General features: G+C 37.2%; 2 protein-coding genes across 3 annotated transcripts in view; one reads left to right on the top strand and one right to left on the bottom strand.

Moving 5' to 3' along the window:
• Window positions 1-17: 17 nt before the first annotated feature.
• ESCO2 (establishment of sister chromatid cohesion N-acetyltransferase 2) lies at window positions 18-21964 on the bottom strand. 2 transcript variants are annotated; one of them, XM_045986439.1, is made up of 11 exons: window positions 21118-21964; window positions 19975-20043; window positions 18361-19198; window positions 16104-16197; window positions 14161-14218; window positions 10703-10829; window positions 9458-9589; window positions 8489-8578; window positions 7772-7915; window positions 4399-4574; window positions 18-839 (listed from the first exon to the last, which is right to left on the bottom strand). In XM_045986439.1, the coding sequence occupies exons 2-11, from the start codon at window positions 20025-20027 to the stop codon at window positions 707-709; spliced, it is 1845 nt and encodes a 614-aa protein (XP_045842395.1). In that variant the 5' UTR covers window positions 20028-20043; window positions 21118-21964; the 3' UTR covers window positions 18-706. The 2 variants fall into 2 exon arrangements, with proteins under 2 accessions (XP_045842395.1, XP_045842404.1); XM_045986448.1 differs by lacking the exon at window positions 21118-21964 and adding an exon at window positions 20958-21087.
• Window positions 21965-22799: 835 nt separating this feature from the next.
• The window catches only part of CCDC25 (coiled-coil domain containing 25), a 44064-nt gene continuing 39020 nt past the window's right edge, over window positions 22800-27843 (top strand). Inside the window, exon 1 of the mRNA XM_045997201.1 lies at window positions 22800-22913. Within this exon, the coding sequence (XP_045853157.1) occupies window positions 22886-22913 (28 nt within the window). The 5' untranslated portion in view covers window positions 22800-22885. The remainder of the gene's footprint in view (window positions 22914-27843) is intronic.

Genomic DNA, 27843 nt, shown 5'->3' with positions numbered 1-27843 from the left:
ACAACAATACAATTACTACGTTTAACTGTAATTCGATCCAATGACAGGTACATTTTGCTTAAGAGGATTTTTGAAAGGATTAAAACCTTAAGCTACAGAATTCTGTTCTACATAAAAGGATATGGAAATCTTACACATTCTTTACCATAAAGATGGAAAAGCCCTCTCACAAATTAAAAATTCAGAATACTTTCTATATCTGTTTCAACTGAGTTCCTCCAGCCGATACCTATAAAGGGAGAACTTTCTGTACAGAATTCAGGAATTAACTTTAAAGACCAGGCATTGAATTATTTGCCCATCTTTAAATTTTGCTATTTGCTTCTGATTGGACATGAGATAATCCTGGTGCAAAAGTATGCTTTATAAAATGGTCATGTATTTGTGGAAACAACTTGCTTTGCCAATGTTTTTAGTAGGAGGCACGCCATTTTCCAGCTATAGCTACAGAGTTTCATAATTAAGGATTCCAGTGCTAGTCAGTATATATTATCCAAAAAGTTTTCTTTTTTTTTGAATCCCCAGATAATTTTTAACAAATTTATCCCTCACTTTTCAATTCATAAGGAACAAAACTGATACAGGTTTATGTGTATATGTGTGTCTTAACAGATTTATTTTGATATTTGTCAAATAGTTCACATTATATGACACGGGGCTGTCTGAACTCATCCACACAGTAACTGTCCGATAATAGACATTGACTTCAACTATTAAAATTGTACACAAGGAAATTAGGGGTGTTGCAGTATTTGGTTGCAAATAACTTGCCATCTGGTGTTGGGTCAGAAAATGCTATATCATCAATCTTGAGGAAACAGCCAAACATGAAGCAATTCCTAAAGAGGAAAAGATAATTTAACAGCGGAACAAACTTAAAATTCTGGCTAATCATTATAATTTCTTTTAAAGCAATCCAATTATAAAATTTCAATCCCTTTGAATACCCTTGATTAAAATAAAAATTATTAAACGATAAAGTGATTTAATGCCTTAGATTTTAGAGATGGAAGTTTAATGATACTATTTCACAGATGAGCAAACCGAGGTCCAGAAGAAATTCTGCTGAGAGGCAAAAGGAACCATAAAAACCATCAAGCTGATTCCGGGGGATCCATGGTGATGAGCAATGAATAGACAATAATATTGCTGACTAAAAGCCACAGTTCATTAAAACCAAAAAACCACCATCAATAATTTTAACAACTATTCTCCTCAACCACATTCACACGCTCAGAGCTTTAAGGAGGCAAAAGCTAACCTGCATTTGACCACAACTCTCCTGACCCAGCTCAGCTAGGATTAACAGTTATAAAATCAAATGGTTAAAAGAATTCAACAAAATTGAGGGATATTCCAAAAATAACCAGCCAGTACTCTTCAAATTCTTCAATGCCATAGAAGACAAAGACTAAGAAACTGTTCCAAGTGAAGGAAGATGAAAACGAAAGAGCTAGGACAACTATGTGCAATGTGATCTTGGCAGGGGAAAAAAGTGCTATGAAGGACATTTGAGACAAATGCCAAAACAGAAATATGAACTATACATTCATGAAAGCATTACATTCCCATTCAATACCCTGTGTTTGATGACTGAAGTATGATAATGAAAGAGACTACCTTTTATCTTTGGTCTTAAGAAATACACACTGAAGTAAGAGGAGCTGAAGAGGCATAATGTACATAACTTACTTCTAAATAATTCAGGAAGAAAGTAAACGTTAAAACTTAATGAATCTGGGCAAAGGTAAATAAGGGTTTCTTTTTACTATTCTTGCTACTCTTATAGGCTTGAAATTAGTTCAAAAAATAAAAAACTAAAGATTGGATTCAATTAGAAGATACAAACATATGGTATACTAAGCAATTTCATATAAAGTTTATTGCTAAATTTACTAGAATCCAAGGCAAAATACTGGTTTGATTCAACAGGTCTTACTATCTTTATAAGTGGTATCAGCTATGGAAAGAACATTAGATCTGTGGATTTGAGCCCTAACTCTGTCCTACTATTTGCCTATCAGTGTAGACGTGTATTAATAATCCCAGGTGAGTCTCAGTTACTTCTTAGGTAAAAGGACTAGGAACAATATTCGACTCTTGCGAGGATTTAAATATGTATTGCCTGTATAGATGAGAGAGTTGAGCCCAAAGTTCCTCTTATATAGGATAGCTACCAGTTAAAGCTACTGTAGCTTTAACTCATGGACGTGAAAAGAAAGAGATGTTCTCAAATGAATGTGTTTTTATTTTTTCATTGAAGGCAACGTAATTTTTATTCACTATTGCTTATGGATAACCTATTGCTTGGGTACCCAAACTATGATCTACAGACCAGAAACATTCATCATACCCTTAGAGCCCCATAGGAATGCAGATTCTCAGGCCCCACTCGCATCTCTGAATCACACCTGCATTTTAACAAGATCCCCCAGGTGACTCTTACGCACGTTCACATTTGAGAAGCCCCGTACTATGGACTGGTGAAGATGGTTTGATACTGGTATTCTCCATGCCAAAGGCAAGCATCTCTTAATACCCAGAAAGTAGAAGTATTTCATAATTAACTGTCAAAAATCTTACAGACTCTAATTTTTCTCACTGCTCCCCTTTATAAGGAACGTGTAGAGGACTAGGATGATGGCCCAACACTGGATCCCGCAGTGGTTTTGGTTTTAAAAAGTATACAGGACTCAAAATGCTAGACGAGTGCTACTCGAAGCCTGGTTTCTGGTCTGGGTCCAAGTGTGGTCATTGGATTGTAACCTGTTATCTCGGGTCAAGAGAGTAAGTTTTGCGAAACTCATCCAGCCAGCCTAGATCAGGTAGGTACATTAAGAAGCAAGAAGTTTATCTGTCACAGAAGAAAACCTCAAATAATTAAATTTTAGTTGAAAATGTGCACCTGGGAGTTTAAAATAGCAAATCACTATTTTTTATTGAGTACAATTCATACATCATAAAACTCACCCTTTAAAAGTGTACAATTCAGGGTGTTTTTTTTGTATATTCACACAACAGTGAAACTACCACCAATATCCATTCCAGAACATTTTCATCACCCCAGAAAGCAACCCTGTAACTATCTATAGTCACTCTCTGCTCACCTTGTCCTTAGTCCCTGGAAACTCCTAGTCTGGACACTCCTAGTCTATTTTCTATCTATGGATTTGCCTGTTCTAGATATTTTTGTAAATAGAATCATACAATATGGGGTTTTTTGTGATTGGCTTTCCCAATTAGCATACCACTTCCAAGATTCATCCACCTTGTAGTACAGGTTAGTACTTATTCCTTTTTGTGCCCAAATAATATTCCATGGTATTATTGCATGGAAATTCCACATTATATATATCAGTTAATCATGAGTGTGGTTATTTAAACTTTTTGGCTCTTACAAAAAAATGCTGTTATGAAACTTCATGTATTAGTTTTTATATGGACACATGCTTTCATTTCTTTTGAGTATATACCTTCGGAGTAGAATTGCTGGGTCATACGGTTAAGAGCTTAGTTTTTTGAGAAACTACCAGACTGTTCCACAGTAGCTGTATCATCCTACATTCCTACCAGCAACATGCAAGGATTTCAATTTCCTCCATATCTTGACCCATATTTGTTATTTCCTCCCTTTAAAAAAAAAAAAACTTATAATCATGCTAGTGAGTGTGAAGTGGTATCTCATCATGGTTTGGGCTTGCAAATCCCTGATAGGAGCCATATGTATTTTTTCTTTGGAGAACTGTATACTGAAATCTTTTGCCCATCTTGAAGTTGGGCTCCCTGTCTTTTTATTGTTGTGTAGTAAGGGTTCCTTCATATATACTGGATATACTAGATCCTTATTAAATGAATGATTTGCAAATATTTTCTCCCATTTTGTGGGCTGCCTTGCTAATTCACTTTTACGTTTAGTTGCACCCATGAATTATAGTAAGTCTTCATTAATTATACCTGGTCACACACTAGTTAATGAACAAGTACAATTTCTATAGTTATTTTTTAAACTTGAATTTTGTTTGTATAAATTGTATTTATTGCAATATTAAATTTTATTTACATCTGTTGAATCTAATAAAAATTTGAGCTTATATTTCTCATTTTCTATTTCATTTTCTAGCAATTCATCTCATTTTATTGTTTTTATTAAAGGGCTGCTATATAATTAAGCTAGTTTTTCACCACAGGTAGTTTGAGTAGCTCTGGGTTATCATGTTTCACACTTGGACTGTTGTGCCCTAAACTGGGTTTCCCCGCCAGTGCCAACACTTGCCTTAGCCTCACTTTGGTAATATTTAAACAAAGGTGTCTTAACAACATCATTCCCTTTGACTCATGAGCTGGGAAAGTTCTGGGAAAGCTTATCTGGGTCTAGATCCATTTTATTTTATTTCTTACCTGAGAGTATCTACCAATCGTCGTGCAATGCGCTTTCTTCGTTTCAGTCTGAAGACCCAGATTCTACTTATTCCACAGACTGCAGGCTCTGGTACATCTGAACATTGCCAAGCCCGGTGACATTCTTTAGAGCTTGGGGATCCTGGACCAGTTGGTTCAGAAAGGACACGGAAGGCCTGCAATGATATACAGACACATCTAGAGCTAACAAACAGCTGTGTTCATATTTCTTTTTAAAAGCCATTCCTTAAACAAAACTTAAGTATCTAAAATTAATCCTGTTATATACCTTCACCAAAAATGTTAAAATTCTGATACTTTTTGAATTCTTATCCATTTAGTCACACAATGCTTAAAAACAAAAACTAGTGGGATTGAGATATTCCTACATTCTAGTGTATTATATACCATTATGAAACTTCCTTCTGATTAAAAAATTATAAAAATCAGACTCTTACTTTTAATCCAGTACATAAACTTCTCCCATTCTCTCCAACCTCAACCATATTTATGATATCCCAAAAAACTGATAATACTAAAGAAGATTTTTGCGTATTAACTATGAAATTTGGTTGGTATTTAAGGATTTTTTTAAACTTTCTATTTTGAAATAATGTATCCTTCACCGGGTTTCCTCCAATGGTTATCTTTCCTAACTATAATACAATACCAAGGGACACCTGGGTGGCTCAGTGGGTTAAAGCCTCTGCCTTCGGCTCAGGTCATTTATCCCAGGTCATGATCCCAGGGTCCTGGGATCGAGCCCCACATCAGGCTCTTTGCTCAGTAGGGAGCTTGCTTTCCCTCCTCCCTCTCTGCCTACTTGTGATCTTTGTCAAATAAATAAATAAAAATCTTAAAAAAAAAAAATAATACCAAAACCAAGAAATTAACATAGGTATAATGTATGCATATAGTTCCATGTCAGGGAACAATTCATCATACCTGTATATTCATTTAAGCAGCACCACAGCCAACCTGTACACAGGTTGTATCATCTCAAAGATCTTTCTCTTGCTCCCTCTGTATAGTGTCACCCACCTTTTTCCCTTCAGCAGCTCTAAGGCCTGGCTACTTCAATCTGTTCTCTATCTCTATAATTCTGTTATTTTGAGGATGTCATTCAAGTGGAATCATATATCAGGTGACCTTCTGAGATCATGTTTTTTTCACTAGCACAATGTCCTTGAAATCTATCCAAGTTGTTGCATATATCAACAGTTTCTTTTTTATTGCTAAGTCATATTCCATTATATGGATGTACCAGTTGTGTAATCATTTCCTACTGAAGAATACTTTCATTGTTTCCAGGCTTTGACTACTACAAATAAAGCTGCTATCAACATTCAGGCATGGGGGGTGCCTGGGTGGCTCAGTGGGTTAAGCCTCTGCCTTCAGCTCAGGTCATGATCTCAGAGTCCTGGGATCGAGCCCCGCATTGGGCTCTCTGCTCAGCAGGGAGCCTGCTTCCCTCCGCCCCCCGCCTCTGCCTGCCTCTCTGTCTACTCTCTGTCTGTCAAATAAATAAAATCGTTAAAAGAAAAAAAAATCAGGTATGGGGTTTGTGTGGAGTAAGTTTTTATTTCTCTGGTATAAATGCCCAGGGGTAGGATTGCTGGGTCATATGAAAAATGTATGATTAATTTTTTAACAAATCGCCAGGGTGCCTGGGTGGTGCAGTTCGTTGAGCGTTAAACTCTTGGCTTTGGCTTGGGTTGTGATCTCAGGGTTGTGAGATCGAGTCCTGCACTGGGTCTGGCATGGAGTCTGCTGGGACTCCCTCTTTTTTTCCCTCTGCCCTTCCCTATGGGTGCACATACAGGCACTCTCTCCCTCTCTCTGAAATAAATAAATCTTAAAAAAAAAAAAAAAACAAAAAAACAAACAAAAACTGCCAAATGTTTTGCAGTCTTAACATTTTACATTCTCTCCAACCTAAAAGATCTAGATTCCCTGCATCTTTGCCAGCATTTGGTATTGTCACTATTTTCAAACGTAGCCATTCTGATAGGTGGGTACTTAATTTTTAACTAACATCAAGAAAACTTTGCTTTTGAAGTAAGAAATAAAAAGTAGAAGAGAATATATTTGGCTGCATTTGCCTATCATCACTACATAAATAGTCTACTTCCTTAAAATGAAAGAAAAGGCCAAACTGATCACTAATACAAACCAGTAACTTTTCTCTCCATTTTCTGAGTATATGTGGATATGTCTGTATATATCTCATATATATACACACAAATATTGTGTATATATCTCATATATATACACACACACATTTCCACATACACACACATATTTATAGGTATCACATATATACACAATGAAAAGGCAGATTAAAAAGAGAAAATAAGGAAGAACAATAAAGACAGTAGAAATGAGGGGTGCCTAGGTGACTCCATCTGTTAAGTATCTGACTTTGGCTCAGGTCATGATCCCAAGGTCCTGGGATTGGGCCCTGCAGCCAACTCCCAGCTCATCCAGGAATTTGGTTCTTCCTTTCCCTCTGCCTCTTCCCCTGATTGTGCGCGTGCTCTCTCTCAAATAAATACATGTAATCTTAAAAAAAAATTAAAAAAAAAGGTTGTAGAAATGAGAGGAGAAAGGGAAGACCTATATAAAGGTAAAGGATATAATTTCATTTTAAGACACTGAAACAGTATTTTTAAAAGGAGACATAAGTGTAGAATACTATAAAGTCAGGTAAAAAGAACACATTTGAACTATAGTTCTCTCTAGCTAAAGATTATACTGTAAGCTCCTTGAAGGCAAAGACTCTCTCTCTCTAGTCTAGAACAAATGTTGGCAAACTTTTTCTGTGAAAGGCCAAGTTGTAAGTATTTTAGGCACTTTGAGCTATGTGATCTCTGTTACAAAAGGAACCCTAGATAATACGGAAATAAGTAAGCATAGCTATGTTCCAATAAAATTTTATTTATAAAACAGGTGGTGGGCTTCAATTGGTCCATGGGATGAAAGTTTGCCAACTCCTCTTCCAGAACATTGCTAATTAGCACTTAAAATAGATTCTAACTAAGGGACAATAATTATTTTGCCAGATATATTAACCTGCATTAAGCCACATGTTCAATATCTGGGCTCTCTAGATTTGCTTATTTAAAATCCCTATTATTTTACAGTCCAGGTATGGAGATGACTACATGAACATAAGACTGACTTATTCTGCTGACATATGACAAAATATCAAATCTAATAGAAATAAATGACTTCAATTATCCCATGGTCAAGGATACTTTAGTAGGGAAAAAAGTCATTAATGGTAGCATGCTTAAATGCTTATTGAGATTTCACCCAACTGCTTTATTTTGCTCACACGTTATGCCAATAATTTAAAAGACATATACCATACCTGTTTGATGGGCTCTGCAATTAAACACCCAACTACTTTCTTTTCATCAGATATGAAGAGAAAAGTCTTGGTTTTGTTTGGACATCTGGGAACAACTTGGTGGAACCCCAATTCATTATCGACCAGTTCTTGGACATCTTCTACCTAATGATGTTAGACAGGAGAAGAGATTATTTTAAAATGATTACTATGATTTTAGCCTCTTTTACCTCTATTTCCTAAATTTGCACATTCCCCAAATTACTTCACTATCGATGCATGTATCTGTCACTCTGGAAACAGGGTCTGAAAAACCGATTTTATAGATTACTCTCAGCGGAAAGAAATGCAGACTCCTGGGGGAGTAAGGAGTGGGAAGTGCCAGAAGTGATTTTGTTTCAGCTGGGGGCTCAATATCCTGCCCAAGAAACAACAATACCAATACAGAAAAAGACTGTGGGGGCAATTTCTCAATATTAAAAAGTTTAATTTATCTTTTATAAGTGAAAATGAAGGTAGAAGATAAAACAGATAACTGTTTTCTTTAGTCTTTTACTGACATTTTGTCTTATAATTCTAAATTTAGTTTTGTATAAACCAGAATGAAAGTCATACATGCATGTGCACCGAAGTGGATTAGCTCTTAGGAATGGTATTTTATACTTAGGTTGATTTCTTGGTGAGAGGAGAAAGAGGGAGTAGGAGGAGAATAAGGATTAAAAAACTAATGTTCCATACCTTTCTAATAGCATAACTTGGATCACGTGGCAGGACCAACACAATTTTCCCATCCCAAAACTGTGCTACTACACGTTCTTTTTTCCAGCCCTGACAAAAAGCAAAAAGTCACAGTTTAATTTGAAGAAGGGGGAAAAAACCATCAAATAGTCTGGAAAGAACAAAAAGATGAACAATGAATGCTACGAAAAAAGACACGATCTATGTAAAGGAATGTGAGAAGGGAAATAAAAGATGCCTAAAATAAAATGCTGTGAGGACCAGCTGACATCCTAGTGGGAGACATGTACATAATTTATTAAAAAATAAGACAAAGTCAATTAAAGAGACCTTCATAGCAATATAGAGAAAAAATGATGACTTAATAAGCAGTAAGAAGGTGAGGGAGGGCTAGAATAAGCAGTTTTAATAAACCACACTAAAAATAGAGGAAAAAAGGAAATGCATTTGAGTAGCAGGAACCGTCACAAAGCCAACAACAGGATGTACTGGACTAGAAAGGTACTTAATAAAAAGATGGAACCTCTCTTATCAGAAAAGAAAGAATCTGGAGAAGTCACAGAAAAGTTGTTTTTCTAATCCTATCTACAAAGAAGAAAGTAAAGTGAGGAGGAGCAGGGAAGTGAGGGTTTCCTTCAGTCTTTGAGTTTTGTATCTTCATCGTTCAGCTCTGCTCAAAAGGCTAGAGTTAGGAATAGGGTGTTCACTCAACCTAGAACAATACTTCTCTTATATTAGGATAGAAAGTTTGAACTGGCACTTTTATTAAAATTTAGCTTTTGAATATCGTTAGCTTCTAATAGTAAGACAATAAAACTACAGATGGTATTATTTATGGATCATATATGCCTTTTCAACAGCTAAAGAAAAAATATATATATTTTTTTTAATTTTATTTTTTTAAAAAGAAATATATCTTCTAAGGCAGTTTTACTTTTAGACCAAACTGAAAGACTATTTTCGACTTACAGTGTATTTGATGCCCTCCAGAAATCTGTAGTGATGCTGGACATGCTGCAGTTCATCTTCAGGGCTGGAAACAGTGTAGATCATGCCACAAGACTTACACATGGTGGCTCCAAAGTGTTTCTGACCTGCGTCCTGTATGTGGGGAAAGAAAAAGAAAAAGCCCATCTTAAACATACCACAAATAGCTCTATGTTTAGTTCTTGTCATCACTCACTCAAATTTCTCCCTATTTTTCTTTTATGCCCCCATGAGTGAAATACTAAATGAAAGTCTGGTTACTATATGCTCTTCTCCCATCTCCTAAAAATAGTGGAATGAGAAGAAACCCAAAAATGCAATAAATTGATGAAAGAAATGAAACTGTTTCTTTGATGGTATAAAAAAATCAAGATTCCTTGCCTGGACCCATAGTTCTAGAAGGAATCAAATTAAATCATAAAGACAATAGCTAAGATGAACCATAGAGCATCTTTATTAAGCTCTTAAATGAGAGACCTGAAAAGGCCTTGTTTCAAAGGGGCAGGGCAAAAATCTCAGGATTTGTAAATTCGTTATATAGTACTTTTTCCTTAAGTGATTAGGAATATTAAAATTCTTTGCCCTAAGAGTTAATTAAAAAAAAAAACCAAATGAATACATAATAAAAGATCAGAAAAAGCACAGATAAATTCATGACTATAGGATAGTCAGGAATATTCAATTTTATGGCTTATTAATTTCCATTTTATCTCATAAGGCAATATTTAATGCTACTAAAAACACCAAGTTCTGAATGAATACTGGGGCTGGAAAACTTTTTCTGCAAGGGGAAAGACAGAAAATATTTTAGTCTCTTTTTGTCTCAAATTCTTCTCTTTTTCTTTTTGCCAACCCTTTAAAAACGTCAAAGCTATTCTTAGTTTTCAGGCCATAGTTCAGATTTGGTCCACGGCCATAATTTGCCAAGCCCAGGTCTAATACAGTGTGGCTATGCTCATTACATCTTTTGTGGATCACTAATAATTTTCCTTATCTGGAGACAACTTAAATTCATCAGTATTCTACTAAATTACTAGCATTACCTAACATTATGAGTCTGAAAATCTACTTGACTAGCTTTAAAGGCTATCACTACAACAAAGCTGGCATTTACAAAACTCAAAATGTCTCTAAACCATGTTAACTATGCTAAGCCAACATGTCTGACTTCATGTTCTGTATGCGAGAGCCACAAAATAGGAGGAGCTTTGTTTTAAATTTACTCACAATGATGAGCTGCTCTTTTGTTCCTTTATTTGTATCTCTGGTATTAGTACTTTTCTGTGTACTGATCTGTTTCAAAGAGTTAGCAGATATGATGGATCCCACAGAAGACTGTTCTTCAGCTAAAGATCTTTGAAATGAAAGTTAATTATTATTTAATATTTAATAGTATTTAATTATTTAATAAATTAAAAATGTCTAAGGACTTATAATGAAAACACATATGTACATAATACTTGCAGAGAACCTTGCAATTTTTATTGCTCTTTATTGACAGTAACTTAATGAATATGGCTCAGAACAATGAGAAACCTGAAACCCACTCAGAGAGGATCAGTAGTTTCCTCCAGGCAAGGTAGTAAACAATGGCAGTAAGACACAAATCCTTGTCTCCTAACACAAAATCCAAGGGACTCTCAGATGTACATACATAGCCTTAGGTTGACTTCCTTCTTAAAAAGTGAAAACAACCTGAGGGTCTAGAAGGGGGAGAGGTTGGGGGGGGGGTTGGGGGAACAAAGTGGTGGGTATTAGTGAGGGCACGTGTTGCATGGAGCACTGGGTGTGGTGCAAAAACAATGAACACTGTTATGCTGAAATAAAAAATAATAATAATTTAAAAAGTGAAACTTTTTTTTTTTTGCTTTACCAAATTTTAGGACATGTAGGCATAATACTACCCATGTAGGCATAAAGAAATTCCTAACACCATACAAAATAAGCAGATTATTGAACCTCACAATTCCATAGGAAGTCAGCCACCAGCATTTCATGATCTAACAACTCTTTACTTGGGCAGTTGAGTGAGACTAATATATTCACTTGTTCTCATACCAAATGCACCACTCCACTATTCTCAAATACTTAGGAAAAAATATTTTGGCTGGATAGATGGTGTTGAGGCAACCTGTTCTCATTAGGAAAGAATGTTGGGATTGGCTTACAGAGGTTGTAAACTGGGCCAAATCCAGCTAGCAGGTATGTTTTATTTGGCTTACACAATGTTTAAAACTTTGGATTAGCTACCAATATTTCAGAATCTAAAGACTTCACTTAAAAATGTATATTTCCGATATTGCAAGAGACACTATATGATCACCAGACCACTATTTCTTCAAAGAATGTAACTAATAGAGTGCATGCTCTTTTAGATGAGGTATACACTCTTCACCAGTCTCTGTAGGCCGAGTTTGTAACTCTTGTCTTATAATGAAAGGACCTTGGTTTTCCAAGGATGAAAGGAATAAAAATCTGTGGAGGGTAGAAGGGTAGAGGTAAAAGAAAATTACAAGGAAAAAACCAAGGCCTCAAACCAAGAGATTCAGAGAAAACTAACAAGTTAAACAGACAAACAAACACTAGGAAAAAATCCTGTCCAGTGCTTTAAGGCTAAGCCAACCAACCCTGTTATCATTTGACTAGAAGAATATTTTTCAGATTGATTTGGCAATATTATGGTAAGAAATGTATTTTACATTTTGACCAATACAGACACATATATAAAACTAAAAACCAAAAATTTCCACTAAATAACTTACTATAAATAAGTAACTGTGAGAGATGCATTATTCCTTTTAAAAAATGCTAGGTATGATCCTTTTAAACTGACCTGACATACCTCTAATGGTACACACCTGCAAAATTAAACACATTCTCTAGGTTGCTTTAACCCCTCCTGTTTATGCAAACTTTGCTAAGGAACTCAGCTTTTCCCACCCCTGCTTGTATGACCACAATCTATTTCTTTCTTTTTTATAATTTTATTTATTTATGAAAGAGAAGGAGAGAGAGCACAAGCAAGGGCTGAGGGGCAGAGAGAGAAGCAGACACCCCACTGAGCAAAGAGTCCAATGCAGGGCTTGATCCCAGGACCCTGAGATCATGACCTGAGCTGAAGGCAAATGCCCGAGTGACTAAGCCAGTCAGGTGCCCCCTTTATTCTATTTCAGTAATTTTAACACCTTATTATATGTACTCATTTAAATACCTGTCTTCCTCCAACCATAACTTCAATGATAGGACTATGTGTTATTTATCTTCACAGCTCCAAAACTCAGTATAGTTCAGTACCACATAGTACTCTATAAATGTTGGCCAAATGAGTGACTGAACAAAAAATAAATGTGAGACAAGGTGCCTGGAGAATCTGTAAACTACCTAAATTAAAAATCATAGGTTAAACTACAAGGGATTGATGAGATTTGACCTTTTGGGTCCTACATAAAGAGAAATTTTGAGCAATTCAAGCAATAGTATCCTTATATCTCCTTAGGCTAGATTAGTGTATATATTTTTATCAGCCAATTGTGACAGGTTTTAATTCGTAATAAATAGTCATGAAAGAAGACATAGATGAAAAAATGGAAATGTACAAAAACCTGGAATATGGCCTTTTGAAGAGGGAAAGCTGTCTACCCAACCCAGCATCTGAGGTGACAGAAGCTGAGGTGTTCTGAAAGTAGAACCTAGTTACAAGCTCCTTGCTCAAAAGCTTGCTATTTATCATCAAGTGGGGAGAGAAGGAGCAAAACTACTTAGGAAGATGTTAAGACTATAAGAAACTTCTTTTCCAGAGCTTTTCCACCTATCCTGCTCACACCTGCCAATGCTCCCTCATCCCAGTCTTAGCTTTGACTAGGATAGCTGTAACTTCAGCTGGCATTTGTAAGAACACTGAACTGCTGCAAGTTACTCACTCCTCTGGCCAGTTTCCCAGTCTATAAAATGGGGTAATAATGTAATAATGGTACCTACATCATGAAGTTATAAATGCTTGTTAAACATGAACTATTATTAATATATTATCACCCAGGAAAGTCAATATAGCTGAACGGGCTTTAATTCAGATATGGATTCAAATCATGGCTACTAAAAGTTGTTACACCTAAGAGTTGTGCAATTGTAACTGAATTACTATCAGTTTCCTCAGCTGAAAATGAAATTATTAATACTATCTATCTTCTAGGTTACTGTAAGAATCAAGTGAGATAAAGGATATAAACTATTTACTATGGGTCAGGTACTGTATAAAAATGTTAGCAAAATGGGGTGCCTAGAAGGCTCAGTTGGTTAAGCATCTGTCTGCCTTTGGCTCAGGTCATGATCTCTGGGTCCTGGGATTGAGCCCAACATCGGGCTCCCTGCTCAGTGGGGAGCCTGCTTCTCCCTCTTCCTCTGTGCCTCTCCCTTACTCATGCTCTCTCTCGCTCAAATAAACAAAATCTTTATTTAAAAAAATGCTAACAATTATTATTGCTCAAACCCATAAAGATTTTTCCCTTCTCTCAACTCTTAGGTTCTTATGAAGTTTCTATGAGAGGACCTGATTTCATCTTATTTTCAATATTCCCTTAGTGGGGAGGAAAAAAAACATTCTCCAAACTAAAGAGTGCAAGAAAGAAAGATACCCAGAGGACCCGAAATTAAATACAACTTAAACATTAAAGAAGAGCAATCCCTACCTTTTTGTATTGACTGGAGACACACTGAAGATGGGATAAACAATGGACTCAGGAGAAACTGGGAGGGGAAAAAAATGACAATAATTTATAACATAAACTCAAAGCTTTAAATCATAAAATTTTAAATGTTAATATGACCAAAGTATTCAAATCACTTGATTTCAAGACTTAACAAGTAATCAAAACCATATGGTATTGGTAAAAGGACAAATGGATCAATGGAACAAAACAGAGAGCACCAAACGGACCTACACATATACAGCTAACTGACTTTTGACAAAGAAGCAAAAGTAATTAAGCTGAGAAAGGATAGTAAAAAATGGTGCAGTCATATGCAAAAAAAACCTGACGGCACTTTTCATAAAAATTAAGTCAAAATGGGGGCGTCTGGGTGGTTCAGTCGGTTGAGCGTCTGCCTTAGGTTCAGGTCATGATCTCAGGGTCCTGGGATCGAGCCCCACGTTGGGTTCCCTGTTCAGTGCGGGGCTTGCTTCTCCCTCTGCCGATCTCCCTGCTTTCTCTATCAGATAAATAAAATCTTAAAAAAAAAAAGTTTTAAAGACCAAAGTTAAAATAGTAGTCGACTAGAGAAAAATATGTTGCAAGTGGGCTACGTAGAAAAAAAGCAAACTTTAAACTTCGCATTGAAAAATAGAACTCATTCTTTAGAAACAAGGCCAAAACAGGTCTGATCTGCTGTGGCTAAGTTACTTAACCTAAGTCTCTTTCCTCTTCTATAAAATGGGCATACAAACCCATTTCTTAGGGTTATTGTGAGAAATGATAAACTAATTATGAAGTACTAATTAAATTTTTACCATTTGTATACTACCTTTATGAATTTTACCATATCCTTATGCCATCTGTATTATTTTTTATTCACTAAATATTTTTTTTTAATGGACTTAGTGTACTGAAATAAATTTATTTTAAAAGAAAACATTATAACTACTACAAAGAGAAAGCCGTTATTGTTCTGTTACATGTTCTATTATATCAATAACAGCACAACCCATACTAAACACTTAGCACTGTCTGGTACATATTCAGCACCTAGTAAATACTAGTTATTAACAGTGTATTTCAGAATTATCGTTATGAACAATCCTTCTGTGTATATCATTAAGTCCTGTTAAGTGCTATTGCTCCATATTATGCTTTTAGTTTTATCTTTGTTTTCTTCCTATAAACTGCAGTTTTCTCATTATAGTCAACATATATACTCCTAGAATTTAATTTATTTCCAAAATTACAGATATAACCAACAAGGTAAAGTTACCAAGAATCTGGTTGGTAAATAAAATGTTAATGAACCTGTCTCTAGTTTAGTAAATAGATACTGTTTAGTAAACAGTTTAGTAAATACTGTTTATTTGAACAATGACACCAGAGTTAGTAATGGGATTTCAGAACTAAGAGAAATTTAAAAATGAGGACCAACCCTTTACTTTAGACATCTCCTCCCTAGATCACACAGTTAAATAGTGGCAGACCTAGACAAAATCCTAAGGTTCCTGATGCCCAATTCAGTGTTCTTTCTATGGTTTTGTGAATTATGCTTATTTACAACAGGGCTTTGATCACATATATATAACATAAATCGTTTTTACTCCTTCTTATTATTTTGGGTAAAAGATAGGTAGGGTAGGTGTGATGAGAAGACCGAGTTCTAAGGAGCCTAAGTAACTTGGACAAATCACATAGACCAATTATGCATCAGTATTTTGTCTTAAATTCCAGCCCAAGTTCTCCTTGTCTTCAAAATGCACTGCATTGCTTACCACTGAAAACAGTGTCACTGAGATAAACACAAAGATACAAAACAGAAGCACACATACTAAATAAAAAACCCCTAAACATATTATAGTATATAATTCCATATTGACACATGAATTATCATTACAAGTAAATAAACTCATTTTGAGAAGTTTTCTCTTACTTACCCGCCTTGTTTTCACTAAGAGAATCCTCTGAAGGAAAACACTTATTTTCATCAGGTTTACATTCTCTTAAAGAAACTACTCCACCTAATGAATCCTGAAAATAATGAATAGGGAAAATTAAAGGAAAGTTATAATTCTTAATTATTTTCTATCTCATGAATGAATCCCAATAGATTTATTCCTAAAGCAAAATATCTATTTATTAAAAATTACACTTTTAAACTGATTTTAAATCCTCAATTTTCAAACTACTTTAAGGAAATTTCCTCTCTGTTTGCTAAATGTATATAATCTTTTAAAAGATAGAGGGCACATATTTAATACTGTAATTGTCATCCTGTCAAAAACATATTACATTTCCTGGTAAAGATAGTAGATTGAAGATTATAAAACATCCCTTCTATGATAATGAAGTAAAAAAAAATTGGCAAAAACTTCCCCAACAGTCACCAAACTGGAAGGAACAACCTTCTGTCATAACCTTTAAAAAGAGGCAGCCAAGGGGCGCCTGGGTGGCTCAGTGGTTTAAGCTGTTGCCTTCAGCTCAGGTCATGATCTCAGGGTCCTGGGATCGAGTCCCGCATCGGGCTCTCTGCTTGGCAGGGAGCCTGCTTCCTCCTCTCTCTCTCTCTCTGCCTGCCTCTCTCCCTACTTGTGATCTCTATCTGTCAAATAAATAAATAAATAAAATCTTTGGGGAAAAAAAAAAAAAAAAGAGGCAGCCAAGGGGAAAAAACAAAAAACAAAAAAAAAACCACTGTGGAGTAGCTGGAGAGACTTCCAAATCCTACCTGTTTGGGCAGTAGCAGGGAAGGGGGGAAAAGCAAAGTAGAAAACATTCTCAAGTATTTCACTAACACTACTAATTTGGTAAGACTCAGAATATGTAGCTTGGGGGGAAAGGAAAAAACCCCTTTTGATCAAAGTAGAACTCTTATTCAAGACCATTACATCTCAGTAGAAATGGGACAACACATCAGTTCACCATTTCTCAGGGCACCATAATGAGTTGGGGAAAGGTGATGTACCTGCAAATGAAAAGAGGATTCATCCTTGGCTAGGAGAGATGAATACTAGTAGCAGGTATTTAACAAAATATTAAGAATCTTGAGCAGAGCTCAGTTTCACAAATTTAAGATGCACAAACACCCAGCTTCTCAGATTACTGAAAACTAGACAGAACCCAACACCCAGCCCCTCAAAATGAAGTTCAGAAAAGAAAATAAGGCAAAAAAGAGAGTTGCAGAGAATTCATCAGGTCACTGTATAAATGTTCTCTATTACCAAACAGATAGGGAGAATATTAACCAGGAGATGGATGGGTGGAAATGCAGAAACTACCCCCGACAGCACCACTTGGTTTTGCTAAATTGAGAATTTTAGCCTGAATTGTGCATGTTTAAAAACTTAGGTACATTTATATAAAGTCCACAGATATAAAGTATACAATCTAATCAGTTTTGATAAACTTAAACACTTATATCACCAAAACCCAAAACTCCAGTCAAGATATAGGGGTGTTTTTTGGCAGAAAAAATAGGAAGAATTAATAAAATCAGAATGTCATGGCTTAGCCAGCAAAAACAAGGTATTAAAAAAAAAAAAGTTATGCTTTGTCTTCTCCAAATGTTCTAGAATCTGCACTTTAAATAATGAGCTGAAACAAAGAAAAGCTATATGATCACACACTGAAAAACTACTACCCTGGTTTTATTATTTCAACTTCCTAAAAATACTACCAAATAAAAATTGTTAAGCTTCTCTGGACTTTAGTAATAAGGGGATTTAATGAAATGCATACCTAATGCAAGAAAATGTTTAGGCTTCCTTAAGCCAAAAAAGAGAGGAAAGTCCCATCATTTCACCCTGCCCCTATATTCTTTTACGGTGATTAAAACATACTATTTGGGGGGGCGCCTGGGTGGCTCAGTGGGTTAAAGCCTCTGCCTTCAGCTCAGGTCATGATCCCAGAGTCCTGGGATCGAGCCCCACATCGGGCTCTCTGCTCTGCAGGGAGCCTGCTTCCTCCTCTCTCTCTGACTGCCTCTCTGCCTAGTTGTGATTTCTCTCTGTCAAATAAATAAAAAATATTAAAAAAAAAAACAAAAAAAAAACCAAACATACTATTTGGCTTCATAAAACAGTCCTTTGGACAATAAAGAAAATAAAATTTTATTCAACCACGTTATACATACATATGTATTATGTATACTAAAGTTTTAGTTATTTTTAAAGTTACATATTTGGTTTTCTTTACCTTTATTAATTTTTCTTCATTTTTACTTCTTGCATGAAGCAGCTCGACGTTCGGTTCTTTTTCTAGTAACAAGCACTTTGGCACTTGCCTTGTCTCAAAATTTTTTCTTTTACTGACAGTCTCTACATCAGAATCTTCAATCACTTCTGATATATTCTTTTGTGTGAGTCCCAATAATGGCTTGTTTTCCAGAGACAATTTTCTAAGACAGGGCTTTTTTCTACTAACAAAAAATGCTGCTCCCCCCTGCAGTGTAACTTGTGGTTTGACTTTTTGGCTTAGAACCCGAGGAGCATTCAGATTATTTTGAGCTGAATAATAACTATTCTCTTTCTCTATAATTGGCTTATAGGCCACTCGATTTTGCTTAGAATTTTTAGAATTCTTTGATAGAGGCTTGATGCATTTATATTTTGGTTGACACTTAGAAGTTAAACTCTTTTGTGGTTTTTTATTCAATCTCTTGGAGCAGACTGGTTTTCCCTGCATTTTTTCTGTCACAACGGGAAAAGATGTGTCTTCATTATTAGTTTTTAGACAAATGGATCTACTCTCTTTTATCAGCTTTCTTTCTAATGGGTTGAGGTACCACTTGTCTTTGTTGTAAAAGGATACAGTAGACACAGCAGATTTAAATGGTGAACCTTGATTTGCAGGTGGAAATCTGGTTTTTTTAGTTGTTTCGAGTGGACTTGAAAGGAAATGGCCTTGTTGAGAGCAATGTGCCTTTTCTTCACTGTTATCACTGCTTTGGCAAATGTAATTTTGATCAGGTGATGGAAGTATATTCTCAGCAAAGTCCAGAATTGATTTCTTTGATGAAATGTTTGATAATAGGCTATGAAAAGAAACAAAGTCCATTTTTAAGTATCATTTTGCTTCAATTTTATGGCAATCTACTGCTAAGTAATGAACAACCATATTGATATGTCATACTAAAAATAATACATCTTCTCTATCAAACATCCATCCATACACATTATCTATTAAATAGGATTATCAAATTGTGTCTTTACCAAAGCATTCAAATGTTTTTCAAAAGTAAACTCCCAATAATGCTTGCAAAAACAAACACTGTTAATAAAAAATCTTTTAAATCATGGCACGCCCTTGCTTTAAAACCTATTTCTAAGTATTGGCCATTATATTCAGAACTCACCAGGCTTAACTGGCTACAAGTTCCTTAAAATTATTAATTCTTTGTAATAAACTGACCCTCTCAAGCCTGTTCTGTACAGAGTAATTTATCTCCTATTATGACATGTAGTAAGCAGTGAGTAAACAGACTTTCTAGGATCGTTCACAGAAGAGTACTGTATGAAAACCACTATGTTAATTATTATAAGAGAACAGAAAGGAAGAAGGTAATAAAAGATTTGACATATATTTCCAAGTCAGAGAAAACAGCTCTTCCTGATTCTCTCCAAAGGCATTGAATAATTAATTTTGAAAGTTTACAGTATTTCCAGATTAGAATTGGAATTTAAAATGTTGCTATAGCCACAAGTAGACAAGTGGGATAATGGAGATTTTAAGAAAAAGAAAGGAAATATAAGAAAGACAAAAGGTGGATTTTACTTTTTTAGGAGTTTCTAACCAAGGGATGAGACTCACTTGTCATAGTTTGAAGAATGCTGCTTCCTTTTTCTTGGAGTAAAAGCTGACATCTTCTTAACTGAACTCCTAAAAGCAACAGGAAAATTATAACAACCAAATTTATCCAATATGTATAAAAGTCACTGTATCAAAATTATACTTTTAGAGGCTGAAAAAGTTTTTTTTGATGGATGAGGTACTTTAAAAAGAAGATCACTTTAATAAATATTTAAAGGTGAAGGTTTAAAAAAAAAAGAAAAACACTGTCTCACAGTAGCAATTAAGAAGAAGAAATAAAAGTAGAATTGGTACATCCGTTTCAAGCTGGAAAATGATCCCACCAAGGAAGTTTTTTTTGGTTTTGTTTTGTTTTTTAAAATTCCATTTCAGGGCACATTTTCCCCTTTAGTTAGCCTGATTAATTTACACCAAGTTTAGATACTCTATCGGGATATCTTCTTGTGATTTCCCTCACCAGACCCCACACTTCCTTAATACGACATTTAACACATTTTCTTGATGGTTTAACTGTCTTCCTCAACAGCCCGAATGCTCAGTGAAGGCAGAGACTGTTTCTAGCTTTTTCTTCAGAGTTCATGCAAGAAAATGGGTTTAGCATAATCCTCTCCCATCTTTCTGAGGAGCCTAGAGCAAGCCGCTTGTTCCTTGTTTATAAAAGACTAGGAGCTCCTCCCTGCTGCTGAAAATAAACACAATCCTGCACATTAATTCTCGAGCATGAGAGAGCCTGGTTATGTTGCTCAGTAGTTTCTCCTCCGTCCTTCAAGTCAGGTACATTTAAAAAAGTAACACGCAGGCAGGATTTCAAGGTTAAACAGAAAACCGGGGTCTCTGGAACTCAGTGTCGAGTCCCTGCTTAAGAGAGGACTCTTCTGGAGAGGAATGAAGAAAGGTATGACAGAAAAGCGCGCCTGTCCTCAAACCCTGTCAGGGCAAATAGACAAGGAAACCCTAAGTCAGAAAAATGGAAACCCGGTGACCTCAAAGTGCGGAGAATCCCCGGGTGGTTTCGTTCTCGAGCCGCCGCGGCGCCAAGCCCTCAGCTAAAGCCCTTTTTCCTTGACATTCACCCGCACGTTCCACAGAATCTCCCGTTCTCCTCAGTCTTCCGCCCCGCGCCTCTGACCCAGCAGCTCTCACCTGAGGTTCGAAGCTGGGAATCTCTCTCCGGTGGAGCCCGTTTCTCCTCCACTGTATTCAAATTACCGCGCGCCCGTGAAGGCTGAAGCCGCTACGTTTTGATTCGCCGCTTTTCAGACCCTCCAAGGGCTGGCTCGGTGATTGGTCGCTCATTAGCCGTTGCCCCGCCTATCCGGGAGGGGGTCTCCAAGATTCTCCCGCCCTTGGCAGGTGAAACGCTCTCTTCAGGCAAGGAATCCACACCTTCCATAATCCCTTGCGGGAGCGCCGGACTCCGTTCCCTAGGTCTGGTTTAGATGCATTCTGGGGATTGTAGTTTTCGGCGGATGAAGTCGCCCTCTTGAGGTCGAGGCACCTTCTGGGGTTACTGGTTTAGCATGTTTTTGTAAAGTAGCCTCCCCAAGATTCTCGAGACAGTTGTCTTTTACGTTCGAAGCTTTGTTCATTAACGATTTGTGTTAGTCATATGTTAGATTTCTAGTTCATTTTTTTATTTTTCAACTTAAATTTAAAAAAAAAAATTAAATCTTGGCTCTAAACATCTGTGACGTGCCGGGCAGTCTCACACCCTTTACGAGTTTTATTTCATTTACTTCCGTCACAACCTGTGAGATATGTATTATCATTCCCATTTTACTGAAACTAAAACTGAGGGCCCGAAAGCAATTACTATTTATAGGATATAGCTAGGTTCTTGCTTTGGGAAGCCCTGTGGTGCTTAAAGTACGCATGGGCTGTCAGCTACTGTTACTATCTTTGTGTCACCAGATCCTGGTACAGTCTTTGGCACATCTTTAGTTCTAAATAAATTTGGTTGAAGAATGCACTTTTCTTCATAGAACGTAGTCTGTCGAAGTGAAGAGAAAACATCAGGTCAAAACTAACTGCTGGGGAGCTTTACATAAGTAATATTATTCCCACGTGACAAAAGCAGTTAGATTTCTAAGGTTCATTGGTTTGGAATTTGCCCTATCACACAGGTAATAGATGGCCCATCATAGAGTTTACAGCAGAACAGTCCTGAGTCCAAACCCCAAGAAGCATATGCCTCTGGTGAATATCATTAATAAATCAGTTCAGTTAACCGTTCACTATGTTCTAAACCATTTACACCTGTTAACTTACTTCACCTTGGAAAAGTAACCTATGAATTAGTTGCTGTATTCATCTTCATTTTGCAGATCAGGGGAGTGAAGCACAGAATGTGGCCAACAAATGCCTTGTAAGTGGTGGAGCTAGAATATGAATAGTGGAAGCATTTGGGTTCATTTCAAAATAAAAACTTCCTACTACGTGCCAGCTACTGTGATTGGCGCAGGGAAGGCTGTTAAGAGAGGCAGTGGTTTTTGCTGTCCCGGAGCCCATCAGGGGGTGATGGGTAGCAGTTAACAACCAACAGATAAGCCTCAAGATAAGACCGCTCACTTGGTGGTGACTCTACAAGCAAAGTTGGCCAAAGGTATTTTTTTTTAAGAGGATAGAATTTCCTCGCTGCGTTTCCCAACCACGAATTGTCCTAGCTCCATCTACTTTCCTTCTTCAACCCCCAAACCAATGAACGCTATTAGCCCGCCCGCACCCTTCCCCCACTCACCCACTCGCCAGGATTAAAGATGGCGCCAACGACTGGCGTTATGACGCGACCCGACGTCCGCCGGAAGTGCGCGAGGAGTTCCGGGGAACAGGCGGCCTCCGCTCTCTGGTATCCTGAGCTAGCAAGTTGAGTGCTGCTGTTGGGCGCTGGAGTCCCCGCGCCGCCGCCGAGATCATGGTGTTCTACTTTACCAGCAACAGCGGTGAGTGGACGCTGTGACCTCCTCCGTCCCTGCTCTACGGCGGGGCTCCGAAGCCGGGACTCCCGGCTGTTCAGCCTGAACTTCATCTTAAAGCTGCTCCTCCTCGGCAGTGGGGGCTTCTTCCTGCGCCCTTTCGGTCCCCACTTTGTGTCCGTCCCTGCCGTCCCCCTGTATCCCTTGTCTGGGTCTGGGGGAGTGTAGATGGACCATCACTCCTGCTGTCTTTGCATCCGGGAGTTCTTTTTCCTCGGAAAGACCTCCCTTCGCTACCTGGAATTGGGCAGAGTTTGTGGGCTTCTTCACACCCCCATCGCAGGTCTCACCTCCACCTCCTTGACCTTTATTCTGACTGCGTCCTGGTAATTACCCACTTGGAGAGAGAAGGGGCATGTCTACCTGCCAACCACACTGCCTTCCAGGAAGTGCGCCTTACCCTTCTAGGATAGCGTTGTAGGTCCTGGAATGCAACAGAAAACAGTAAAAAACAAAACAAAACAAAAAAAAAACCAAAAACAACAACCGTGGAGTGGCGGTACAGCCACTCACTGGCTAGAGTTGATGTCCCAGATCTCAAAATTTGACACATGATAGTGTTTCTGATTTGTCTTTGGCAACCAAGGAAAGCGTGCTTTTAGTTCCCAGGAAATGCTGTGTCTTGACTTCGTTTTTTGTGCTCATGTTGTTCCTTTGCCTGATCAATCTCATTTACTCCCCTAAGACAGCTCTGGCCCATCTTTTACAAATGCCTCTCCCAACCTAACCCAGAGATTGTTTAGCTGAACCTCTTTGGGGGACCCCCTTAACACCCTCTGTGTATCTTTGGTATTAGATGCTGTCTGCTTAATCTAGAGTGTAAGCTTCTTGAGGACAGGGGCAGGATCTCCTTGTTTCCCTAGTCTAGTGCCTGGCTCATAGTAGTTAATAAATGCTTATTGAGTAAAGGTATTTTTTTTAAAAGATTTTATTCATTTATTTGACAGAGAGAGATCACAAGTAGGCAGAGAGGCAGGCAGAGAGAGGAAGGGAAGCAGGCTCCCTGCTGAGCGGAGAGCCCGATGCGGGACTCGATCCCAGGACCCTGAGATCATGACCTGAGCCGAAGGCAGCAGCTTAACCCACTGAGCCACCCAGGTGCCCCAAACGTATTTTTTGACTTAGTCACAGCACATACTATTCTATTGTTACTCTCTCTGCTTGCTTGTTAAACGTGAGATTTAAGCGAAACCAGCCTCATTGTTGTTGAAAAAGGTGATACTTTCTCTAAAGATGTGAACATTAAGGCCCAGGGAATTTGCTTACAGACTGCCCCCATCCTCATTCCATAACACTATCCCATCTCATTTTTTTCAGTGGTCTAGACTTGACAGTGTGCCATAGCCATTTGTCTGCCTTTATAGAGTTGGTTTGTCTTACCCATATTATTAAAATTATCAGAAACAATTCACAGTAGCCTGAAGAGCTGTTATAGGTCCCTAATAGCATCCTCCCTTTTTTTTTTGTTTGCTTTGTCCTAACTCCAGTCTCTTTTTAGCTTCTCCACTCATGAGAGTTCCCAACAATATAGGTATCCAAAAAAGAAGCCCAACAATGAAATAAAAAATACAGGCAGGGTTTATAGGTACTACATGTATTTTTTTTTTAATATTTTATTTTTTTTTTTTTATTTTGACAGAGAGAAATCACAACTAGGCAGAGAGGCAGGCAGAGAGGCAGGCAGAGAGAGAGGACGAAGCAGGCTCCCCGCGGTGCAGAGAGCCTGATGTGGGGCTCGATCCCAGGACCCCGAGACCATGACCCGAGCCGAAGGCAGAGGCTTTAACCCACTGAGCCACCCAGGCGCCCCGGTACTACATGTATTTTATGTTAGCTGTTTTATTCTCCTTAAAGCCATTCTAAATTCTTTGAGCACTATTTGTACTTATACAGATGCCCATAATAGAGCAGTGTTTTAGCAGATTATGGGTCATGTTTTCCTCATTGGCTTCCATTATAAGGTCAGATCTGCTTCCTGTTGGAAAAATATTTGACCTTTAAGTCTAACAAAAACACACTTGGGCAGCAAATCTTTTAAAATTGCAAAGGGGCGCCTGGATGGTTCAGTCCGTTAAGCATCTGCCTTCAGCTTGGGTCATGATCCCGGGGTCCTGCTTCTTCCTCTCCCTCTACCCATCTTCTTCCTGCAGGCTCTCTGTTGTTCTCTTGCTCGCCAATAAATAAATAAAATTTTTAAAAATAAAATTGCAAAGTTAATTGAAAAATTATAACTTTGTCAGTAAAATAGTAATAGAACTTTAACATATTCTCTTAGAGAAATCAACTTGAACATACAGTATCTTCAGGAAAGCAACTTGCCAGGCTTTTCAGACAACTTAGGATTTACTGTATAAAAACTTTTTTTTAAATGGGGAGAAAATCTCAATACAAAGTTACTGCTTGTCCTTTTAAAATTAGTATCTGACTAAAATCTCTTTGACTTAATTCGTGTTTCATGCTCTGTCATAATGGAATAATGAAACATTAGCCTTACTGTATTTCCACTGTCAAATTTAAGACCATCTGATTTATGGACCCACACAGTATCTGCACTTGGCTCATTAAGTCCGTCTGCACTTCTAATACCTTTTGATTGCATCTGTAAATAAATTATCTCAGAGCCTCTAAAGTTGGATTGGTTGCTACACTTGAATCCTCTACCTTTAAGATGATTATATTCCATACTAATTAACCCTATTCTTTGGGCAAGAATAACAAAAGTACTAGAATAATTCAATTTACTTTTACTTTATCCCTCTTAACATACACAGGAACTTCCTTCAGATTTCTTACTGAGCTGTCATTTTCCTTTTTTTTTTTTAAATTTTCTCTTTTGACTAATTCAGTCTTTCAGAAAAGTTACAAAAATAAAAAAGGTTTTCCTTTATAACCTCTTAGATCGCCCAAATTCTAACATTAGAACTTCTTTCTTTCCTTCCCTCTTTATTTTTTCTTCATCTCCCTCTCTCCACACGTGTGTGCACGCATGTGTGCACACACACACTTTTTTTTCTTGAGCCATTTTTTGGTAAGTCACGTTTTACCCCTAAATACTTCAGGATTTTTTCTCCCTAAAATCAAAGATGTTCTGTTATCAAAAAGCATTCCTCATTACCAAAATTAGAAAATTAACATTGCAGTTGGGGCGCCTGGGTGGCTCAGCGGGTTAAAGCCTCTGCCTTCAGCTCAGGTCATGATCCCAGGGTCCTGGGATCGAGCCCCGCGTCGGGCTCTCTGCTTGGCTGGGAGCCTGCTTCCTCCTCTCTCTCTCTCTGCCTGCCTCTCTGCCTACTTGTAATCTCTATCTGTCAAATAAATAAATCTTTTAAAAAAAAAAAAAAAAAAAAAAGAAAATTAACATTGCAGCAATACTACTAACTCATCAGCTTTTATTTGGTTTTCATTGGTGTCCTAATAATGTATTTATAACAAAGGAACATTACAGATCATTGTTGCATTTGGTTGTCATTCATTACTCTTCAGCCTGTTCTAATCTGGAGCAGTTGCTTAGTCTTTGTCTTTCATGACGCTTTTGTTGAAGAATTATTTTGTAGAATGCCTCTGTTTGCATTTGAGTTATGTTCTTAATCGCCTCATTTTATAGGTCAACCATCCAAACAGTTGTCTGTCACTCTCTTGGCTACAATTTAGGTGGCTTAGCCTGCACAAACAGCTTTATTTTATTTTAATCATTTGAAAAATTACTTTCGTTCTGATTATAAAAAACCATCTATATATTTGGTAAGTATTGTTAATAGTTATATGTATATCTTCGCATACACATAAAGAAAATAGATGCATATATTAAGCATATGGTTGTAAACCTGGATATATTTTTTTACAAATTGAATCTTGCCATATGTATACAAAAATACTATTGTTTAATTCCTGCCTTTTGTTTTCAGTGGGTACATGGTATTTTGTTTATGTATGTTCTGCCGTGTTTAACCAGTCTTAATTAATGGGTATTTAGATTGTAAAAAGAACGTCATTGCTTGATAGAGCAATTACAGTATATACTTAGTGGTGACATTACAGGATCAAAGAGTGTACACATAGAATAACATTAGGTTGTACAGAAACAATCAAATGGTTTTATTCCTGCACTTCTGGCATTTGTTACAATGGCTGTCCTGGCTATGCTAAGGCCTTACCAAGCTAATGTAATACTCAATTATAGACGAGGATTTCTGTCAACTAGTCAATGCAAATACTCTCTCTTTTCCAGATAGTTCCCTCAACTACTTACAGGTAATTTGGGTTGTGGTATTTATAACAGTTAACTGAAGGAAATGGGATTTTCCCGCCCCAAGAGAGCAACTATGATTGATAATTTAAGGAGTTTCTCATTACTGAAAGTACAGGTAATTTATTTAAAAATTTATAAATGAGAGTGCTGCCTCTAGCCTTCAGAGCTCCACTCATATGTACTAGTTTGTGCCCTGGAATGACAGCCAACAAGCTGCCCAGACTGGGGGCCTCGTGACTATTATCAGGAGTTTAGATCCAGATGGGGTCAAACAAGTTTTGGTAGACTAGCTTGGAAACCCAGTGCCCAGACAGAATTTGAATTTTTGTTTGACCCCAGATGGAAGTTGCCTGCGGCAAGTCACTTGCTCAGTAAAACAAATGTCATTTCTAAGGTAAGCCATATCTAGAATATTCAGTTTGGTTTAAAGCAGTATTTCCTAACATTCACTTCACATTGCAGATAGTTGAAGATCCTTTTTAAAAAGAAAAATACACCATTGCTTATCCACCAGAAATCTGGATTTGGTTAGTCTTAATGGATCTGGGACATAATTAGGTGATTCTAATGTGTCATCAGGGCTCAGTCACTGATTTTGAAGATAATTGAAAAACTGTCTTTCCCCGGAATGGGGTAGTGCATTATAAT

The sequence above is a fragment of the Meles meles genome, chromosome 2 (genome assembly GCF_922984935.1).
Source record: "Meles meles chromosome 2, mMelMel3.1 paternal haplotype, whole genome shotgun sequence".
Classification (NCBI taxonomy): domain Eukaryota; kingdom Metazoa; phylum Chordata; class Mammalia; order Carnivora; family Mustelidae; genus Meles; species Meles meles.
This window is presented reverse-complemented; position numbering and strand designations above follow the sequence as displayed.

Bases quoted from the DNA above. Each gene is read 5' to 3' on its own strand.
- ESCO2 (XM_045986439.1), bottom strand. From the start codon at position 20,027: ATGTCAGCTTTTACTCCAAGAAAAAGGAAGCAGCATTCTTCAAACTAT. The intron at 8,579-9,457 runs GTAAGTCGAAAA...GCTTTTTGTCAG, and splicing joins TGGAGGGCATCAAATACACT to GGCTGGAAAAAAGAACGTGT. The intron at 7,916-8,488 runs GTATGGAACATT...TAACATCATTAG, and splicing joins CAAGTTATGCTATTAGAAAG to GTAGAAGATGTCCAAGAACT.